Source organism: Salvelinus alpinus, chromosome 2, assembly GCF_045679555.1.
Source record: "Salvelinus alpinus chromosome 2, SLU_Salpinus.1, whole genome shotgun sequence".
Lineage (NCBI taxonomy): Eukaryota > Metazoa > Chordata > Actinopteri > Salmoniformes > Salmonidae > Salvelinus > Salvelinus alpinus.
The window spans coordinates 9,413,656-9,434,130 of record NC_092087.1 but is presented as its reverse complement, the minus strand read 5'-3'; the positions used below and the strand labels follow the sequence as shown (position 1 = coordinate 9,434,130).

Sequence of the window (20,475 nt, the reverse complement as noted above, 5' to 3'; positions counted from 1 at the left end):
ACATCTCCATTTTGGATAGATAATTCTTCGTGTTGTTGTTTGTTTAGTGTTTTCCAATTTTCCCTGAAGTGGTTTGATTCTATGGATTCTTCCATTACATTGAGCTGATTTCTGACGTGCTGTTCCTTCTTTTTCCGTAGTGTATTTCTGTATTGTTTTAGTGATTCACCATAGTGAAGCCGTAGGCTCAGGTTTTCCGGGTCTCTATGTGTTTGGTTGGACAGGTTTCTCAATTTCTTTCTTAGATTTTTGTATTCTTCATCAAACCATTTGTCATTGTTGTTCATTTTCTTCGGTTTTCTATTTGAGATTTTTAGATTTGATAGGGAAGCTGAGAGGTCAAATATACTGTTAAGATTTCCTACTGCCAAGTTTACACCTTCACTATTGCAGTGGAACGTTTTACCCAGGAAATTGTCTAAAAGGGATTGAATTTGTTGTTGCCTAATTGTTTTTTGGTAGGTTTCCAAACTGCTTTCCTTCCATCTATAGCATTTCTTAATGTTACTCAGTTCCTTTGGCTTTGATGCCTCATGATTGAGTATTGCTCTGTTCAAGTAGACTGTGATTTTGCTGTGGTCTGATAGGGGTGTCAGTGGGCTGACTGTGAACGCTCTGAGAGACTCTGGGTTGAGGTCAGTGATAAAGTAGTCTACAGTGCTACTGCCAAGAGATGAGCTATAGGTGTACCTACCATAGGAGTCCCCTCGAAGCCTACCATTGACTATGTACATACCCAGCGTGCGACAGAGCTGCAGGAGTTGTGACCCGTTTTTGTTGGTTATGTTGTCATAGTTGTGCCTAGTGGGGCATATGGGGGAGGGAATGCTGTCACCTGCAGGCAGGTGTTTGTCCCCCTGTGTGCTGAGGGTGTCAGGTTCTTGTCCAGTTCTGGCATTTAGGTCGCCACAGACTAATACATGTCCCTGGGCCTGGAAATGATCTCTCTCTCTCTCTCTCTCTCTCTCTGTCTCTCTGTCTCTCTCTCTCTGTCTCTCTCTCTCTGTGTCTCTCTCTCTCCTACCACTCTCTTCATCATCCTGCATCTCTGCACACTTTCCTTTCTTCTAAATCTTTTCATCCACCCCTTGTTCCCTGCTCTCTCCTTTTTCTAAGTATTTCTCTCTATAATCCATTTTCTCCACACCTTAATCTCTCTCTCTTTCTTCCACTCTCAAGCCACCCTCTCTTTGATCTACCATGCACTATGGAGGGGGAGGTGTGGGAGAGAGTGAGGGGGAGAAGTGGTAAAGGGTGAGGGGGTTCGGAGATCAAGTACATACGGGGGGGGGGGGTGGGTTATAGGGAGAGAGGGATGGGAGTGAGTGGTGTTTACTCGATCAGAGATCAAGGGTGATACCAGACTCAACACATAATATAACTTACACATCATCACCGTAATGTGAGAAATACACTGTAACGAATGTCGTCGGGAGAAGGAGAAGAGGACCAAGGTGCAGGGTGGTAAGTGTCCATAATACTTTTAATAAATACGAACACTAGAACAAAAAAACAAAGCGACAAACGAACAGTTCTGCAAGGTGCACTACACTAAACAGAAAACAACTACCCACCAACACAGGTGGGAAACAGGCTACCTAAGTATGGTTCTCAATCAGAGACAACGATTGACAGCTGCCTCGGATTGGGAACCATACCAGGCCAAACACATAGAAATACAAAACATAGAACAAAACATAGAATGCCCACCCCAACTCACGCCCTGACCAAACCAAAATAGAGACATAAACAAGGAACTAAGGTCAGGGCGTGACATACACTGAGTGTACAAAACGTGTCCACATCACCAACAAACTATCATGGGCCAAACATACCAAGACAGTCGTGAAGAGGGCACGACAAAAACTTTTTCCCCTTAGGAGACTGAAAAGATTTGGCCTCAGATCCTCAAAAGGTTCTACAGCTGCACCATCGAGAGCATCCTGACCGGTTGCCTCACCACCTGGTATGGCAACTCCTCGGCATCTGACGGTAAGACGCTACAGAGGGTAGTGCGAACGGCCCAGTACATCACTGGGACCAAACTTCCTGCGTGAGAAAGGGAGAGAGAGAGGGGGAGAGGGAGAGGAGAGAGGAAGGCATCCCACAGGAGGAAGAGGGAGAGAGAGAGAGAGAGAGCGAGCGAGAGAGGCATCTTGCCTAATATTTGGACCAAGGCCTGATCACCCCAATCACCAAAAGTGGAGACAAATTTGACCCCAGTAATTACCGTGGAATATACGTCAACAGCAATCTCAGAAAAAGCCTTCAGTCTGCAGCACCCAGCCTCACCTTACTGGACTCAAAATCTGACTGTTTACTGATGATCTGGTGCTTCTGTCCCCAACCAAGGAGGGCCTATAGCAGCACCTAGATCTTCTACACAGATTCTGTCAGACTTGGGCCCTGACAGTGTATCTTAGTAAGACAAAAATAATATACAAATTCTATCTAGACACTGTTGCCCTACCTCGACCTAAACATTAACACCATAGGTAACTTCCACAAGGCTGTGAACGATCTGAGAGACAAGGCAAGTAGGGCCTTCTAAGAAAATCCTTGACTCTGTACGGACTCAGTAATCATAGTCTTGCTATTGAGAAAGGCCGCCATAGGCAGATCTGGCTCTCGAGAGAAGACAAGCTATGTGCACACTGTCCACAAAATGTGGTGGAAACTGAGCTGCACTTCCTAACCTCCTGCCCAATGTATGACCATATTAGAGAGACATATTTCCCTCAGATTACACAGATCCACAAAGAATTTGAAAACAAATCCAATTTTGATAAACTCCCATATCTACTGGGAGAAATTCCACAGTGTGCCATCACAGCAGCAAGATTTGTGACCTGTTGCCACAAGAAAAGGGCAACCAGTGAAGAACAAACACCATTGTAAATACAACCCATATTTATGCTTATTTATTTTAACTTGTGTGCTTTAACCATTTGTACATTGTTACAACACTGTATATATATAATATAACATTTGTAATGTCTTTATTGTTTTGAAACTTCTGTATGTGTAATGTTTACTGTTAATTTGTCTTGTTTATTTCACTTTTGTATAATATCTACCTCACTTGCTTTGGCAATGTTAACACATGTTTCCCATGCCAATAAAGCCCCTTGAATTGAATTGAAATTGAATTGAGAGAGAGAGAGATAGGGAGGGAGAGAGAGAGAGAGAGAGAGAGAGAGAGAGAGAGAGAGAGAGAGAGAGAGAGAGAGAGAGAGAGAGAGAGAGAGAGAGAGAGAGAGAGAGAGAGAGAGAGAGAGAGAGAGAGAGAGAGAGAGAGAGAGAGAGAGAGAGAGAGAGAGAGAGAGAGAGAGAGAGAGAGAGAGAGAGAGAGAGAGAGAGAGAGAGAGAAAAAGATGGCGCCGAAGACCATGGCTGACGTTTTAAATTTTTGCAACCAATTGTGCATTTTATTATCTTTTAACCTTTTGTGTAACTTATTTTTTTACTTATTGTTACATAATGTAGCTGCTACCGTCTCTTATGACCGAAAATAACTTCTGGACATCAGAAAAGCGATTTCTCACCGCGGACTAGAATAAACTTTTTCCTTTAACGAGTCCGACGAGAAGGATATCCTGCTCTCCCTGGAGCAGGCCCAGATCCACGCCTTTTGTGTGAATAAAAGACGGCGGAAAAGGGGACGCAGATCAGGGATCCATCTGAAAATCCAGAGGCGAGCGAGTAAACTCCCAATGCCTTCCATTCTTCTTGCTAACATGCAACCATTAGAAAATAAAATTGATGACCTAATATTAAGATTATCCTACCAACTGGACATTCAAATCTGCAACATCTTGTGTTTCACCGAGACGTGGCTGAACGAAGAAACGGACAATATAGAGCTGGCGAGATTTTCCATGCACCAGCAGAACAGACGAGGGGTGGGGGTGTGTCTTTTGGTCTATAACAGCTGGTGTGCGATGTCTAATATTAAAGAAGTCTCGAGGTATTTCTCTCCTGAGGTAAAGTACCTTATGATAAGCTGTCGACCATACTATCTACCAAGACAGTTCTCATCTGTATTATTCGTAGCCGTCTATTTACCCTCACAAAGCGAAGCTGGCACTAAGACCGCTCTCAACCAACTCTATAAGGCCAAAAGCAAAGAAGACAATGCTCAGCCAGAAGCAGCGCTCCTAGTGGCCGGGGACTTTAATGCAGGTAAACATAAATTAGTTTTACCAAATTTTTCCCAGCATGTCACATGTGCAACCAGGGGGAAAACAATCCTAGACGACCTTTACTCCACACACAGAGATGCTTACAAAGCTCTCCCTCGCCCTCGATTTGACAAATCTGACCATAATTCTATCCTCCTGATTCCTGCTTACAAGAAAAAACTAAAGCAGGAAGTACCAGTGACTCGCTCAATACGGAACAAGTCAGATGACACGGATGCTACACTACAGGACTGTTTTGCACAGACTGGTATATTTTCTGGGATTCATCCAATGGCAATGAGGAGTACACCACCTCAGTCATCGGCTTCATCAATAAGTGCATCGATGACGTTGTCCCCACAGTGACTGTACGTACATATCCCAACCAGAAGCCATGGATTACAGGCAACATCCGCATCGAGCTAAAGGCTAGAGCTGCCACTTTCAAGGAGCGGGAGACTAATCCGGACATTTATAAGAAATCCCGCTATGCCCTCAGACAAACCATCAAACAAGCAAAGCATCAATACAGGATTAAGATCGAATCCTGCTACACCGGCTCTTATGCTCGTCGGATGTGGCAGGGCTTGAAAACTATTACGGACTACAAAAGGTTAACCCAGATGCGAGCTGCCCAGTGACGCGAGCCTACCAGACGAGCGAAATGCCTTTTATGCTTTCTTCAAGGCAAGCAACACTGAAGCATGCACGAGAACACCAGCTGTTCTGGATGACTGTGTGATAACACTCTCCGTATCCGATGTGAACAAAACCTTTAAACAGGTCAACATTCACAAAGCCGCAGGGCCAGACGGATTACCAGGATGCGAACTGAAAGCAGGCGCGGACCAACTGTCAAGTGTCTTCACTGACATTTTCAACCTCTCCCTGACCGAGTCTGTAATACCTACTTGTTTCAAGCAGACCACTATAGTCCCTGTTCCCAAGGAAGCGAAGGTAATCTACCTAAATGATTACCGCCCCGTGGCACTCAAATCGATAGCCATGAATTGCTTTGAAAGGCTGGTCATGGCTCACATCAACAGCATCCTCCCAGACACCCTAGACCCATTCCAATTCGCATATCGCCCCAACAGATACACAGATGAGGCAATCTCAATCGCACTCCACACTGCCCTTTCTCACCTGGACAAAAGGAACACTTATGTGAGAATGCTGTTCATTGACTACAGCTCAGCGTTCAACACCGTAGTGCCCATAAAGCTCATTACTAAGCTAAGAACTCTGGGACTAAACACCTTCCTCTGCACCTGGATCCTTGAATTCCTGACAGGCTGCCCCTAAGTGGTAAGAGTAGACAACAACACATCTGCCACGCTGATCCTTAACACTGGAACCCCTTAGGGGTGTGTACTTAATCCCCTCCTTTACTCCCTGTTCACCCACAACTGCATGGCCAAACACGACTCCAACACCATCATTAAGTTTGCTGACGACAGAACAATGGTAGGCCTGATCACCGACAACGAGACGGACTATAGGGAGGAGGTCAGGTAACTGGCAGTGTGGTGCCTCGTTATTGTTGTTCTTATTGTGTTACTTTTTATTATTACTTTTTATTTTAGCCTACAAGCCTTCTTGTTGAACTGCACTGTTGGTTAAGGGCTTTGTAAGTAAGCATTCCACGGTAAAGTCTACACTTGTATTAGGCGCATGTTGCAAATGAAGTTTGATTTGATTTGAGAGCAGAGAGGAGAGGAGAGAGACAAAGTGGGAAGAGGAGGAGCAGTGCCAAAACACTGTCATACAAAGTATGGACTCCCCTGTCATCACACATCCCCAGGAAAGCTGGGGAGAATGGGGCTGGAGAGTTTAGATCCTATAATTAGAGAAGTACAGACAGAGAACCAGGAGAATGGGGCTGGAGAGTTTAGATCCTATAATTAGAGAAGGACAGATAGAGGCCCAGGAGAATGGGGCTGGAGAGTTTAGATCCTAGAATTAGAGAGGGACACACAGAGGCCCAGGAGAATGGGGCTGGAGAGTTTAGATCCTATAATTAGAGAAGGACAGACAGAGGCCCAGGAGAATGGGGCTGGAGAGTTTAGATCCTATAATTAGAGAAGGGCAGACAGAGGCCCAGGAGAATGGGGCGGGAGAGTTTAGATCCTTAGAGAGGGACAGACAGAGCCCCAGGAGAATGGGGCTGGAGAGTTTAGATCCTATAATTAGAGAAGGACAGATAGAGGCCCAGGAGAATGGGGCTGGAGAGTTTAGATCCTAGAATTAGAGAGGGACAGACAGAGGCCCAGGAGAATGGGGCTGGAGAGTTTACATCCTAGAATTAGAGAGGGACAGACAGAGGCCCAGGAGAACGGGGCTGGAGAGTTTAGATCCTAGAATTGGAAAAGGACAGACAAGAGGCCCAGGAGAATGGGGCTGGAGAGTTTAGATCCTAGAATTAGAGAGGGACAGACAGAGGCCCAGGAGAATGGGGCTGGAGAGTTTACATCCTAGAATTAGAGAGGGACAGACAGAGGCCCAGGAGAATTGGGCTGGAGAGTTTAGATCCTATAATTAGAGAAGGACAAACAGAGGCCCAGGAGAATGGGGCTGGAGAGTTTAGATCCTAGAGATAGAGATGGACAGACAAGAGGCCCAGGAGAATGGGGCTGGAGAGTTTTGATAATAGAATTAGAGAAGGACAGACAGAGGCCCAGGAGAATGGGGCTGGAGAGTTTAGATCCTAGAATTAGAGAAGGACAGACAAGAGGCCCAGGAGAATGGGGCTGGAGAGTTTAGATCCTAGAGATAGAGAAGGACAGACAAGAGGCCCAGGAGAATGGGGCTGGAGAGTTTAGATCCTAGAGATAGAGAAGGACAGACAAGAGGCCCAGGAGAATGGAGCTGGAGAGTTTAGATCCTAGAATTAGAGAAGGACAGACAGAAACCCAGGAGAATGGGGCTGGAGAGTTTAGATGCTAGAGATAGAGAAGGACAGACAGAGGCCCAGGAGAATGGGGCTGGAGAGTTTAGATCCTAGAATTAGAGAAGGACAGACAAGAGGCCCAGGAGAATGGGGCTGGAGAGTTTAGATCCTAGAATTAGAGAAGTACAGACAAGAGGCCCAGGAGAATGGGGCTGGAGAGTTTAGATCCTAGAATTAGAGAAGGACAGACAAGATGCCCAGGAGAATGGAGCTGGAGAGTTTAGATCCTAGAATTAGAGAAGGACAGACAGAGGCCCAGGAGAATGGGGCTGGAGAGTTTAGATCCTAGAGATAGAGAAGGACAGACATGAGGCCCAGGAGAATGGGGCTGGAGAGTTTAGATCTTAGAATTAGAGAAGGACAGACAGAGGCCCGGGAGAATGGGGCTGGAGAGTTTAGATCCTAGAGATAGAGAAGGACAGACAGAGGCCCAGGAGAATGGGGCTGGAGAGTTTAGATCCTAGAGATAGAGAAGGACAGACAGAGGCCCGGGAGAATGGGGCTGGAGAGTTTAGATCCTAGAATTAGAGAAGGACAGACAGAGGCCCGGGAGAATGGGGCTGGAGAGTTTAGATCCTAGAGATAGAGAAGGACAGACAAGAGGCCCAGGAGAATGGGGCTGGAGAGTTTAGATCCTAGAATTAGAGAAGGACAGACAAGATGCCCAGGAGAATGGGGCTGGAGAGTTTAGATCCTAGAATTAGAGAGGGACAGACAAGAGGCCCAGGAGAATGGGGCTGGAGAGTTTAGATCCTAGAATTAGAGAAGGACAGACAAGAGGCCCAGGAGAATGGGGCTGGAGAGTTTAGATCCTAGAATTAGAGAGGGACAGACAGAGCCCCAGGAGAATGGGGCTGGAGAGTTTAGATCCTAGAGATAGAGAAGGACAGACAAGAGGCCCAGGAGAATGGGGCTGGAGAGTTTAGATCCTAGAATTAGAGAAGGACAGACAGAGGCCCGGGAGAATGGGGCTGGAGAGTTTAGATCCTATAATTAGTGAAGGACAGACAGAGGCCCAGGAGAATGGGGCTCGAGAGTTTAGATCCTAGAGATAGAGAAGGACAGACAAGAGGCCCAGGAGAATGGGGCTGGAGAGTTTAGATCCTAGAGATAGAGAAGGACAGACAAGAGGCCCAGGAGAATGGAGCTGGAGAGTTTAGATCCTAGAATTAGAGAAGGACAGACAAAGGCCCAGGAGAATGGGGCTGGAGAGTTTAGATCCTAGAGATAGAGAAGGACAGACAAGAGGCCCAGGAGAATGGGGCTGGAGAGTTTAGATCCTAGAATTAGAGAAGGACAGACAGAGGCCCAGGAGAATGGGGCTGGAGAGTTTAGATCCTAGAATTAGAGCAGTACAGACAAGAGGCCCAGGAGAATGGGGCTGGGGAGTTTAGATCCTAGAATTAGAGAAGGACAGACAAGAGGCCCAGGAGAATGGGGCTGGGGAGTTTAGATCCTAGAATTAGAGAAGGACAGACAAGAGGCCCAGGAGAATGGGGCTGGAGAGTTTAGATCCTAGAATTAGAGAAGGACAGACAAGAGGCCCAGGAGAATGGGGCTGGAGAGTTTAGATCCTAGAATTAGAGAAGGACAGACAAGAGGCCCAGGAGAATGGGGCTGGAGAGTTTAGATCCTAGAATTAGAGAAGGACAGACAAGAGGCCCAGGAGAATGGGGCTGGAGAGTTTAGATCATAGAATTAGAGAGGGACAGACAGAGGCTCAGGAGAATGGGGCTGGGGAGATAGTTCCTATAGCTAGAAATGATAGTGAGACTACAGCTGGATATGGCAGGGGAGTTAAATTGTAGTGTCTATAGTTAGAAAGAACAGGAAGCTTCAGTTTATAATTCATATGGAAATGACATGGTGTACATATGTATGTATGACGCAGATCTAACCATGGCAACCTGAAAATCCCATGTTACTCAGTGGGCGTGAGGTAGGAGGGCATGGAATGTATAATACAACTGTATTATAATACATTATCAATAATATAGTTGTGTATTTGGACAGGTAACCTAAAGGTTAGAGAGGCAGACCAGTAGCTGGAAGGACTGGTTTAAAACTTCTTGTCAATATGGGGGCGCTGTTTTCACTTTGTAAAAATTCGTTCCCAAATTAAACTGCCTCGTACTCAATTCTTGCTCGTACAATATGCATATTATTATTACTTTTGGATAGAAAACACTCTCTAGTTTCTAAAACCGTTTGAATTATATCTGTGAGTAAAACAGAACTCAAGTTGCAGCTAACTTCCTGTCAGGAAGTGAGAAATCTGAAATCGGGCACTCTGTTCCAGGGTCAGTTTATTAATTTTCATGTAATCTATGAGTCGACATGCACTGCATACGATTTCCCCTAGATGTCAGTAAGCAGTGAGAATTGGAATGGGGTTGCTAGGCAGATCTGAGGCCATATAAAGGCTCTTGGAACGTGGGGTGCACTCTTTTCAACGTTCGTCATGGCGCAAGACAGACCTCAGGATGGCATTCTGAAAAGCTCTCGTTATAGGCCTTAGATATATCCGGCTCCGATTTTATTCGATATAGGTGTTAAAGACATCATAATGTAGTTATTTTAAACCGAGTTATATCAGTTTATATCAGTATATTGCGATTTTCGGATATTTCTTTGTGCTGCGTTATGAAGAATTGGACACGTCTGGGCCACATAATGTTTGCTGCTAATTCCTAAGTTGAAGACGACAATCTACAACCGAGCAACGATGATTCTGGACAAAGGACCACTTGCACAAGATTCTGATGGAAGCTCATCAAAAAGTAAGAACTATTTATGATGTTAATTCGTTGTTCTGTTGAAAAATGTTACACTACTATTCCGCCATTAATTTCGGTGCGGTCTCGCTTTAACGCACACTGTATGGCGTAGTAACGTTAATTTAAAAAATCTAACACAGCGGTTGCATTAAGAACTAATGTATCTTTCATTTGCTGTCCAACCTGTATTTTTTAGTCAAGTTTATGATTAGTTATTGATTAGATTGGGTGCCTCTCCCAAGATTTCTCCCGACATTTTGTTGGCAGCTTGGCTACTATTCTCATTGTATAACCACGATTTGTGCCGCTAAATATGCACATTTTCAAACAAACAATATATGTATTGTGTAATATGATGTTATAGGACTGTCATCTGATGAAGTTTTGAGAAGGTTAGTGAAAAATGTAATATCTTTTGCTGGTTTATTCGCTATCGCTAACGTGCATGAATCAATGCTGCTGTGTGGTTGGCTATTGTAGTAAGCTAATATAATGTTAAATTGTTATTTCGCTGTAAAACACTTCTGAAATATTGGCTGGATTCACAAGATCTTTGTCTTTCATTTGCTGTACGCTGTGTATTTTTCATAAATGTTTTATGATGAGTATTTAGGTAATTCACGTTGCTCTCTGTAGTTATTCTAGGTGCTTTGGTGAGAGTTGTGATGGTGGCTGCAATGTAAAACTATGATTTATACCTGAAATATGCACATTTTTCGAACAAAACATATGCTATACAATAAATATGTTATCAGACTGTCATCTGATGAAGTTGTTTCTTGGTTAGTGACTATTTATATCTTTATTTGGTCGAATTTGTGATAGCTACCTATGCAGGAAAAAAATTGTGAAAAAAAAAAGTTTTGTCTTTTGCTATGGTGGTTAGCTAATAGAAATACATATTGTGTCTTCCCTGTAAAACATTTTAAAAATCAGAAATGATGGCTGGATTCACAAGATGTGTATCTTTCATTTACATTTACATTTACATTTAAGTCATTTAGCAGACGCTCTTATCCAGAGCGACTTACAAATTGGTGCATTCACCTTATGATATCCAGTGGAACAACCACTTTACAATAGTGCATCTAACTCTTTTAAGGGGGAGGGGGGGTTAGGAGGATTACTTTATCCTATCCTAGGTATTCCTTACCTAGGATAGGTGTCTTGGACTTGTGATTTCATGAACATTTTATTATATGATATCCCTGTGGCTTTAGGCTAGGCTATGCTAGTCAGCTCTTTTGATGGGGGGGATCCCAGATCCGGGTTTGTGACTCGTTAGAGGTTTTAATCACCTGGAGAAGACTAGTTTAATTACCTGGAGAAGACTGGTTTAATCACCTGGAGAAGACTGGTTTAATTACCTGGAGAAGACTGGTTTTATTACCTGGAGAAGACTGGTTTAATTACCTAGAGAAGACTGGTTTAATCACCTGGAGAAGACTGGTTTAATCACCTGGAGAAGACTGGTTTAATTACCTGGAGAAGACTGGTTTAATTACCTGGAGAAGACTGGCTTAATCACCTGGAGAAGACTGGTTTAATCACCTGGAGAAGACTGGTTTAATTACCTGGAGAAGACTAGTTTAATTACCTGGAGAAGACTGGTTTAATTACCTGGAGAAGACTGGTTTAATTACCTGGAGAAGACTGGTTTAATTACCTGGAGAAGACTGGTTTAATTACCTGGAGAAGACTGGTTTAATTACCTGGAGAAGACTGGTTTAATTACCTGTAGAAGACTGGTTTAATTACCTGGAGAAGACTGGTTTAATTACCTGGAGAAGACTGGTTTAATTACCTGGAGAAGACTAGTTTAATTACCTGGAGAAGACTGGTTTAATTACCTGGAGAAGACTGGTTTAATTACCTGGAGAAGACTGGTTTAATTACCTGGAGAAGACTGGTTTAATTACCTGGAGAAGACTGGTTTAATTACCTGGAGAAGACTGGTCACTGGATGCTACCAGAGTAGCAGGTGTGGGCCGACGTCTTCTGATCTGGAGAGAAGAGACAGAACTTCCATTATTATTCAGTAAGATACCAGGAAAACCCAATGGGAATATTTAGTGGTGGTGGGTGTTTTCTAAGAGTTAGAACGTAGATGTGTTTGTGTGCTTCCAATAGACTCCAACAACAGAAATGCAGGGATGTGTATTGCTACTGGACACACACGCACAGCAGCAGTTATGTGCTGTAGCCTAGCTGGCAGCCTTGCTGACCAAGGCTGAGTGTCATGTGAAGTCCAATCCTATTGTCGTTTCTAGAAGCTGCATTCTGCCATAACAGCCTAGTCTACTTTGTGTTCACAGCCTGTTGCCCACACAGTGTTATTGATGAGTGTACTGCAGTGTTCTGGAGTGATATCGAACAGCAATATGATGGTTATTGTAGAGGCCAGATATAAATATAGATATAAAGTTTATGCCTGTTTCTTTTTCTCTTTTTCTCAGAACTAAATAAAGCCTACAGTTAGAAACATAAATATTGGGCATTCCTGTGTAAACACAGCCTCCATGATCCGTGAAAGGCAGCTTATCCAGTGAAAGAAAGCTTCCCTAATTCTAAGTCTCGCTCTGCCTTCCCAGTGAATAGCACTGGATACAGGTTATTTTAATAGGGGCTGACTAGTCAATGTTTTCTCCTTTATGACACACTGTTCACTAGTCAATATTATCTCCTTGATGACACACTGTTCACTAGTCAATATTATCTCCTTGATGACACACTGTTCACTAGTCAATATTATCTCCTTGATGACACACTGTTCACTAGTCAATATTATCTCCTTGACGACACAATGTTCACTAGTCAATGCTATCTCCTTGATGACACACTGTTCACTAGTCAATATTATCTCCTTGACAACACAATGTTCACTAGTCAATGATATCTCCTTGATGACACACTGTTCACTAGTCATTATTATCTCCTTGATGACACAATGTTCACTAGTCAATGCTATCTCCTTGATGACACACTGTTCACTAGTCATTATTATCTCCTTGACGACACAATGTTCACTAGTCAATGCTATCTCCTTGATGACACACTGTTCACTAGTCAATGCTATCTCCTTGATGACACACTGTTCACTAGTCAATGTTATCTCCTTGATGACACACTGTTCACTAGTCAATATAATCTCACGAACACAAAAGGGAAAATGGCTACCTAAATATGATCCCCAATCAGAGACAACGAAAAACAGCTGCCTCTGATTGGGAACCATATCAGGCCACCATAAACATACACATCCCGTAGACCTACAAAACCCTAGACTTACAAAACCCCTAGACTTACAAAACCCCTAGACAATACAAAAACTAGCGTACCCACCCTCGTCACACCCTGACCTAACCAAAATATAAAGAAAACATAGATATCTAAGGTCAGAGCGTGACAGACACACTGTTCACTAGACAATGTTATCTCCTTGAAGACACACACACGTCACTTCCCCATGCAGAGCCTCTTTCCATCACACTTCCCTGCCAACTCCCTCTCCTTCACATTCATCATAACTCCCACATGGAGAACAGAAAGAGCCCTGTCTTACAGAGAGAGAAGGGCACGGAGAGTCGTAGATTCTGTTACTGTTTGCTTATGTGAAGAATTCCAATGCGCTTGGAAAAATACAGTTCTCCAGTTGTTCTGATGGATCATAGTAACAATAGAAAATAATATAATACACCCCTTCACTTCTATATAACCGGTTCAGTCAGTGCTTCTCTCTCTGATTCATACAGTCTGGTAAAGTCTGGTCTGAATTTCACCAAATAACTAAATACCATCCATCTACAGCATGCCTTGGGATGGTTCATCTATTGCTCTATATTGTATGAAACAGGGACTGTACTAACATCTTTCTACAGCCATCACATACAACTATTCATAGACCTGTCCTTGTAACAGCGGTCTTGTTCAACTTTGAATTATCCAAATTATTCATGGGCTTTTGAGGGCCAGCAGTGAGTCTGAGGTCTCATCCCAAATTGCACCCTAGTCCCTATATAGGGCACTACTTTTGACCAGGGCCCATAGGGTAGTAGTGCGTTACTTCAGACCAGGGTCTATAGGGTAGTAGTGCACTACTTTAGACCAGGGCCCATCGGGTAGTAGTGCACTACTTTAGACCAGGGTCTATAGGGTAGTAGTGCACTACTTCAGACCAGGGCCCATCGGGTAGTAGTGCCCTACTTTAGACCAGGGTCTATAGGGTAGTAGTGCACTACTTTAGACCAGGGCCCATCGGGTAGTAGTGCACTACTTTAGACCAGGGTCTATAGGGTAGTAGTGCGCTACTTCAGACCAGGGCCCATCGGGTAGTAGTGCACTACTTCAGACCAGGGTCTATAGGGTAGTAGTGCACTACTTCAGACCAGGGCCCATCGGGTAGTAGTGCACTACTTCAGACCAGGGCCCATCGGGTAGTAGTGCACTACTTTAGACCAGGGACCATAGGGTAGTAGTGCACTACTTCAGACCAGGGCCCATAGGGTAGTAGTGCACTACTTCAGACCAGGGCCCATAGGGTAGTAGTGCACTACTTTAGACCAGGGCCCATAGGGTAGTAGTGCACTACTTCAGACCAGGGCCCATAGGGTAGTAGTGCACTACTTCAGACCAGGGCCCATAGGGTAGTAGTGCACTACCTCAGACCAGGGTCTATAGGGTAGTAGTGCACTACTTTAGACCAGGGCCCATATGAAGTGATTTGAAAGACTGGTCATAGCTTACATCAACAGCATCCTACCGGACACCCTAGACCCACTCCAATTTGCATACCACCCCAACAGATGAGGCAATCTCAATCGCACTCCACACTGCCCTTTCTCACCTGGACAAAAGGAACACCTATGTCAGAATGCTGTTCATTGACTACAGCTCAGCGTTCAACATCATAGTGCCCACGAAGCTCATCATAAAGCTAAGGACTCTGGGACTGAACACCTCCCTCTGCAACTGAATCGTGGACTTCCTGACGGGCCGCCTCCAGGTGGTAAGGTTATGCAGCAACACGTCTGCCACGCTGATCCTTAACACTGGGGCCCCTCAGGGGTGTGTACTTAGTCCCCTCCTGTACTCCCTGTTCGCCCACGCCTGTATTGCCAAACACGACTCCAACACCATCATTAAGTTTGCTGACGACAGAACAGTGGTAGGCCTGATCACCGACAACGATGAGACAGCCTATAGGGAGGAGGTCAGAGAACTGGCAGTGTGGTTCCAGGACAACAACCTCTCCCTCATTGTGAGCAAGACAAAGGAGCTGATCGTGGACTATAGTAAACGGCGGGACGAACAGGCCGCCATTAACATCGACGGGGCTGTAGTGGAGCGGGTCGAGTGTTTCAAGTTCCTTTGTGTCCACATCACCAACAAACTATCATGGTCCAAACACACCAAGACCGTTGTGAAGAGGGCACGACAAAACATTTTCCCTCTCAGGAGACTGAAAATATTTGGCATGGGTCCTCAGATCCTCAAAAGGTTCTACAGCTGCACCATCGAGAGCATCCTGACTGGCTGCATCACCGCCTGGTATGGCAACTTCTTGGCATCTGACCCTAAGGCGCTACAGAGGGTAGTGCGTACGGCCCAGTACATCAGTGGAGCCAAGCTTTCTGCCATCATGACCTATATACTAGGCGGTGTCAGAGGAAAGCCCAGAGAATTGTCAGAGACTCCAGTCACCCAAGTCATAGACTGTTTTCTCTGCTACCGCACGGCAAGCGGTAATGGTGCGCCAAGTCTAGGACCAAAAGGCTCCTTAACAGCTTCTACCCCCAAGCCATAAGACTGCTGAACAATTCATCAAATGGCCACTGGACTATTTACACGGACCCCTCCCTGTCCATTTGTTTTGTACACTGCTGCTGTTTTTTGTTGTTGGTGTTTTAGCCAACACAGTATCTCTGACCTGATATTTCCAGAACTGCCTCCCAGAAGCACTAGAAATTAACAGTAATGCTCCCAGCTAGGGACAAAGATGTGTCTAGACATCAGCTTATAAAACACAGAATAATGGGGATGACGTTTCCTCAAGCCTACCAAAGTCCTTAATAGAGTTACATTACCTAGAAATGCCGCAAATCATCATTTTTTACTCCACCCTCCCAGGACTCCATCCCCAGGACGCCAACACACAGGACTCCATCCCCAGGACTCCACCCACCAGGACTCCAACCCCCAGGACTCCACCCACCAGGACTCCACCCACCAGGACTCCAACCCCCAGGACTCCATCCCCAGGATTCCACCTCTCAGAACTCCAACCCCCAGGACTCCATCCCCAGGACTCCAACCCCCAGGACTCCCACCTCCAGGACTCCCACCTCCAGGACTCCATCCCCAGGACTCCAACCCCAGGACTCCATCCCCAGGACTCCATCCCCCAGGAATACACCCCCCAGGACTCCATCCCCCAGGACTCCACCCACCAGGACTCCAACCCCCAGGACTCCATCCCCCAGGACGCCAACACCCAGGGCTCCATCCCCAGGACGCCAACACCCAGGACTCCATCCCCCAGGACTCCATCCCCCAGGACGCCAACACCCAGGGCTCCATCCCCAGGACGCCAACACCCAGGACTCCATCTCCCAGGACTCCATCCCCCAGGACTCCATCCCCAGGACTCCACCCCCCAGGACTCCATCCCCCAGGACTCCATCCCCCAGGAATCCATCCCCCAGGACTCCACCCACCAGGACTCCAAACCCCAGGACTTCATCCCCCCAGGACTCCACCCACCAGGACTCCAAACCCCAGGACTTCATCCCCCCAGGACTCCACCCACCAGGACTCCAAACCCCAGGACTCCACCCCTAGAAATATAGCTTGATGGACAGTGAATGCTGCTTCTCTCCAGAGCCTGACCTACAGTATCAAACTGTGGCATGTCAAGGTACAACAGGGCTCACAGAAAAACAGAAACGGACACGGAACCACTGTAATTCCACTGCTGCTCCACACTGAGACACCCCACAATGGAACGCAGAAATACTTTTCAGCACCACTGGCTGAAATGACATTTTTTTGCATCTACTTATCAATTTTGAGATTTCTTGGTATTTTGGTCCATTAATATTAGTATTTTTTTTAAAGTACACATAAAAATATCTAAAACAATGAAATGTTTTATTTAGATTATCATACTACCATCATAAAGCATTTTATGATTTTTAACAACTTTAAAATAGACATACATCAATCATTTCAAAGCTCACTACATTGAATTACACAGAATTTCAAAGGCCATTTCATAGACAATGTTTAGTAAACTTATTTTGAAGAGATGGTGATTGCTTCTAAATAGGCTTTTGGCACGTGGTAGTCTTAATTCAGTGTACTTGTCTTCATCTGCCATTTCCTGAAAGTCAGACTCTTCCCGCACGCCAACCAATTGTTCTCAGCTTCAGAAGCGTCTGCATTCACCTAATGATCTGTGGTTATCCTTAGATATATTCTCCAGACTTTCCAAAAAGGGAATTGTTGATATTCTGTCATTTTTTCTATTCTACATAATATTTTATTTGAATGAATTTGCCAAAAATGCATGTCTTTAGTATTATACAGATTTAAAGATTTGGAAAGTATTTATCCACAATCTGCTCTGGAAAAGTCTGGTCCTGAAGTGAAACAAATATATGCACGTATTTTAGAAACATTGTAATGAAAGAAATGATTTTATTTGTGTCTACATCAACTAGTAAAAGTTGATTGTGAAATGATTAAGGGCTCTATATAATACTGTACACTTTCTTGAATTTGTTCTGGATTTGGGGACTATGAAAGGACCCCTGGTGGCATGTCTGGTGGGATAAGTGTGTGTGTCAGAGTTGTGTGTAAATTGACGATGCAAACAGTTTGGGATTTTCAACACATTAATGTTTCTTTTAAAAAGAAGTGATTGCAGTCAGTCTCTCCTCAATTCTTACCTTCAAGAAAGACTGGCATGCATAGAATTTATATCAGCCCTCTGATTACAATGAAGAGCAAAACGTGCCGCTCTGTTCTGGGCCAGCTGCTGCTTAACTAGGTCTTTCCTTGAATCACTGGACCACACGACTGGACAATAATCAAGATAAGACAAAACTAGAGCCTGCAGAACTTGCTTTTTGGAGTGTGATGTCAAAAAAGCAGAGCATCTCTTTGTTACGGCCAGACCTCTCCCCATCTTTGCAAGCATTTAATCTATATGTTTTGACCATGACAGTTTACAATCTAAGGTAACGCTAAGTAATTTAGCCTGCTCAACTTGTTCAACAGCCACACAATTCATTACCAGATTAAGATGAGGTCTAGCACTTAAGGAATGATTTGTACCAAATACAATGCTCTTAGTTTAAGAGATGTTCAGGACCAGTTTATTACTGGCCACCCATTCCAAAACAGACTGCAATTCTTAAAGGGCGGCAGGGTAGCCTAATGGTTAGAGTGTAGTGGTGGCAGGGTAGCCTAGTGGTTAGAGTGTAGTGGTGGCAGGGTAGCCTAGTGGTTAGAGCGTTGGACTAGTAACTGAAAGGTTGCAAGATTGAATCCCCGAGCTGACAAGGTAAAAATCTGTCTTTCTGCCCCTGAACAAGGCAGTTAACCAACTGTTCCTTGGCCGTCATTGACAATAAGAATTGTTCTTAACTGACTTGCCTAGTTAAATAAAGATAGTAAAAAAAACTATCCTAAAACTACTTCTCATCTATCCTAACACTACTGTTAATCTATCCTAACACTACTTCTAATATATCCTAACAGTACTGTTAATCTATCCTAACACTACTGTTAATCTATCCTAACACTACTGTTAATCTATCCTAACACTACTGTTAATCTATCCTAACACTACTGTTAATCTATCCTAACACTACTGTTAATCTATCCTAACACTACTGTTAATCTATCCTAACACTACTGTTAATCTATCCTAACACTACTGTTAATATATCCTAACACTACTGTTAATCTATCCTAACACTACTGTTAATCTATCCTAACACTACTGTTAATCTATCCTAACACTACTACTAATCTATCCTAACACTACTGTTAATCTATCCTAACACTACTGTTAATCTATCCTAACACTACTGTTAATCTATCCTAACACTACTGTTAATCTATCCTAACACTACTGTTAATCTATCCTAACACTACTGTTAATCTATCCTAACACTACTGTTAATCTATCCTAACACTACTGTTAATATATCCTAGCACTACTGTTAATCTATCCTAACACTACTGTTAATCTATCCTAACACTACTACTAATCTATCCTAACACTACTGTTAATCTATCCTAACACTACTGTTAATCTATCCTAACACTACTGTTAATCTATCCTAACACTACTACTAATCTATCCTAACACTACTGTTAATCTATCCTAACACTACTGTTAATCTATCCTAACACTACTGTTAATCTATCCTAACACTACTACTAATCTATCCTAACACTACTACTAATCTATCCTAACACTACTGTTAATCTATCCTAACACTACTGTTAATCTATCCTAACACTACTGTTAATCTATCCTAACACTACTGTTAATCTATCCTAACACTACTACTAATCTATCCTAACACTACTGTTAATCTATCCTAACACTACTGTTAATCTATCCTAACACTACTGTTAATCTATCCTAACACTACTACTAATCTATCCTAACACTACTACTAATCTATCCTAACACTACTGTTAATCTTCTGTTAATATTTACGTAAATAAGGTATTTATGTTTTTTATATTTAGTAAATTTTTAAAAATGCATTAAACCTGTTTTCGCATTGTTATTATGGGGTATTGTGTGTCAGTTGATGAGGAATTTATTTGATTTAATCCATTTTAGACTAAGGCTGTAACGAAACTAAATGTTGAAAAAGTCAAGGGGTCCGAAAACTTTCCGAATGCGCTTTATCTCCCTGGCATATTACATAATTTATGCAGCAGCATGCAATACATTTTTGGACTCACCTTATTGTGCTGTGCTCACTTGAACAGTAAGGTGGACCGGCGGTCATTTGTGGGCAAAGTTTGTCATCAAACTTGTCATCAAACTTTGTCATAAAAATCAGGCGTTCTCTGGATTTATGGTGCTTTCAAGACAACTGGGAACTCTGAAAAAAACAAGGTCGAATCATGATGACGTCAGTGATCTTCTGGTCGGAGCTCTAGAAAGAGGCCAGAGTTCCCGACTTACAATTCCGAGTTGGGTCACCGTTCAAAACGTATTTTCCCAGTCGGAGCTCGTTTTTTCTTGTGTTCCCAGTTGTCTTGAACTCATTGAAGTCAGATTTCCCAGTTCTGAGTTAACCGTTGTTTTGAGCACAGCAGAAGTCATGCTGGATTGGCAGCATGGCCAATGTTGAATGTTTATCATTTTAAGCCTGGAAAGGAGACCTTTAAACCTAGAATTGGGACCACTCACCCACTCCACTGAATAGCAGGCTAATGATTGCCTTGCAATGCTTGCAGTTAGCCACTGATTCATTCCAAACCTCTTATTGTTGTTGTGTAATGTTCATGTCCAATGGCTGATGAGCACCAATACGTT

General features: G+C 43.8%; 1 protein-coding gene across 3 annotated transcripts in view; it reads right to left on the bottom strand.

Annotated features, from left to right (window-relative positions):
* The window catches only part of LOC139553466 (protein phosphatase 1 regulatory subunit 1A-like), a 71,637-nt gene that overhangs the window by 46,216 nt on the left and 4,946 nt on the right, over positions 1–20,475 (bottom strand). For all 3 annotated transcript variants that reach the window (XM_071365830.1, XM_071365821.1, XM_071365813.1), the window contains exon 2: positions 11,851–11,911. In XM_071365830.1, the coding sequence (XP_071221931.1) occupies positions 11,851–11,911 (61 nt within the window). The remainder of the gene's footprint in view (positions 1–11,850; positions 11,912–20,475) is intronic.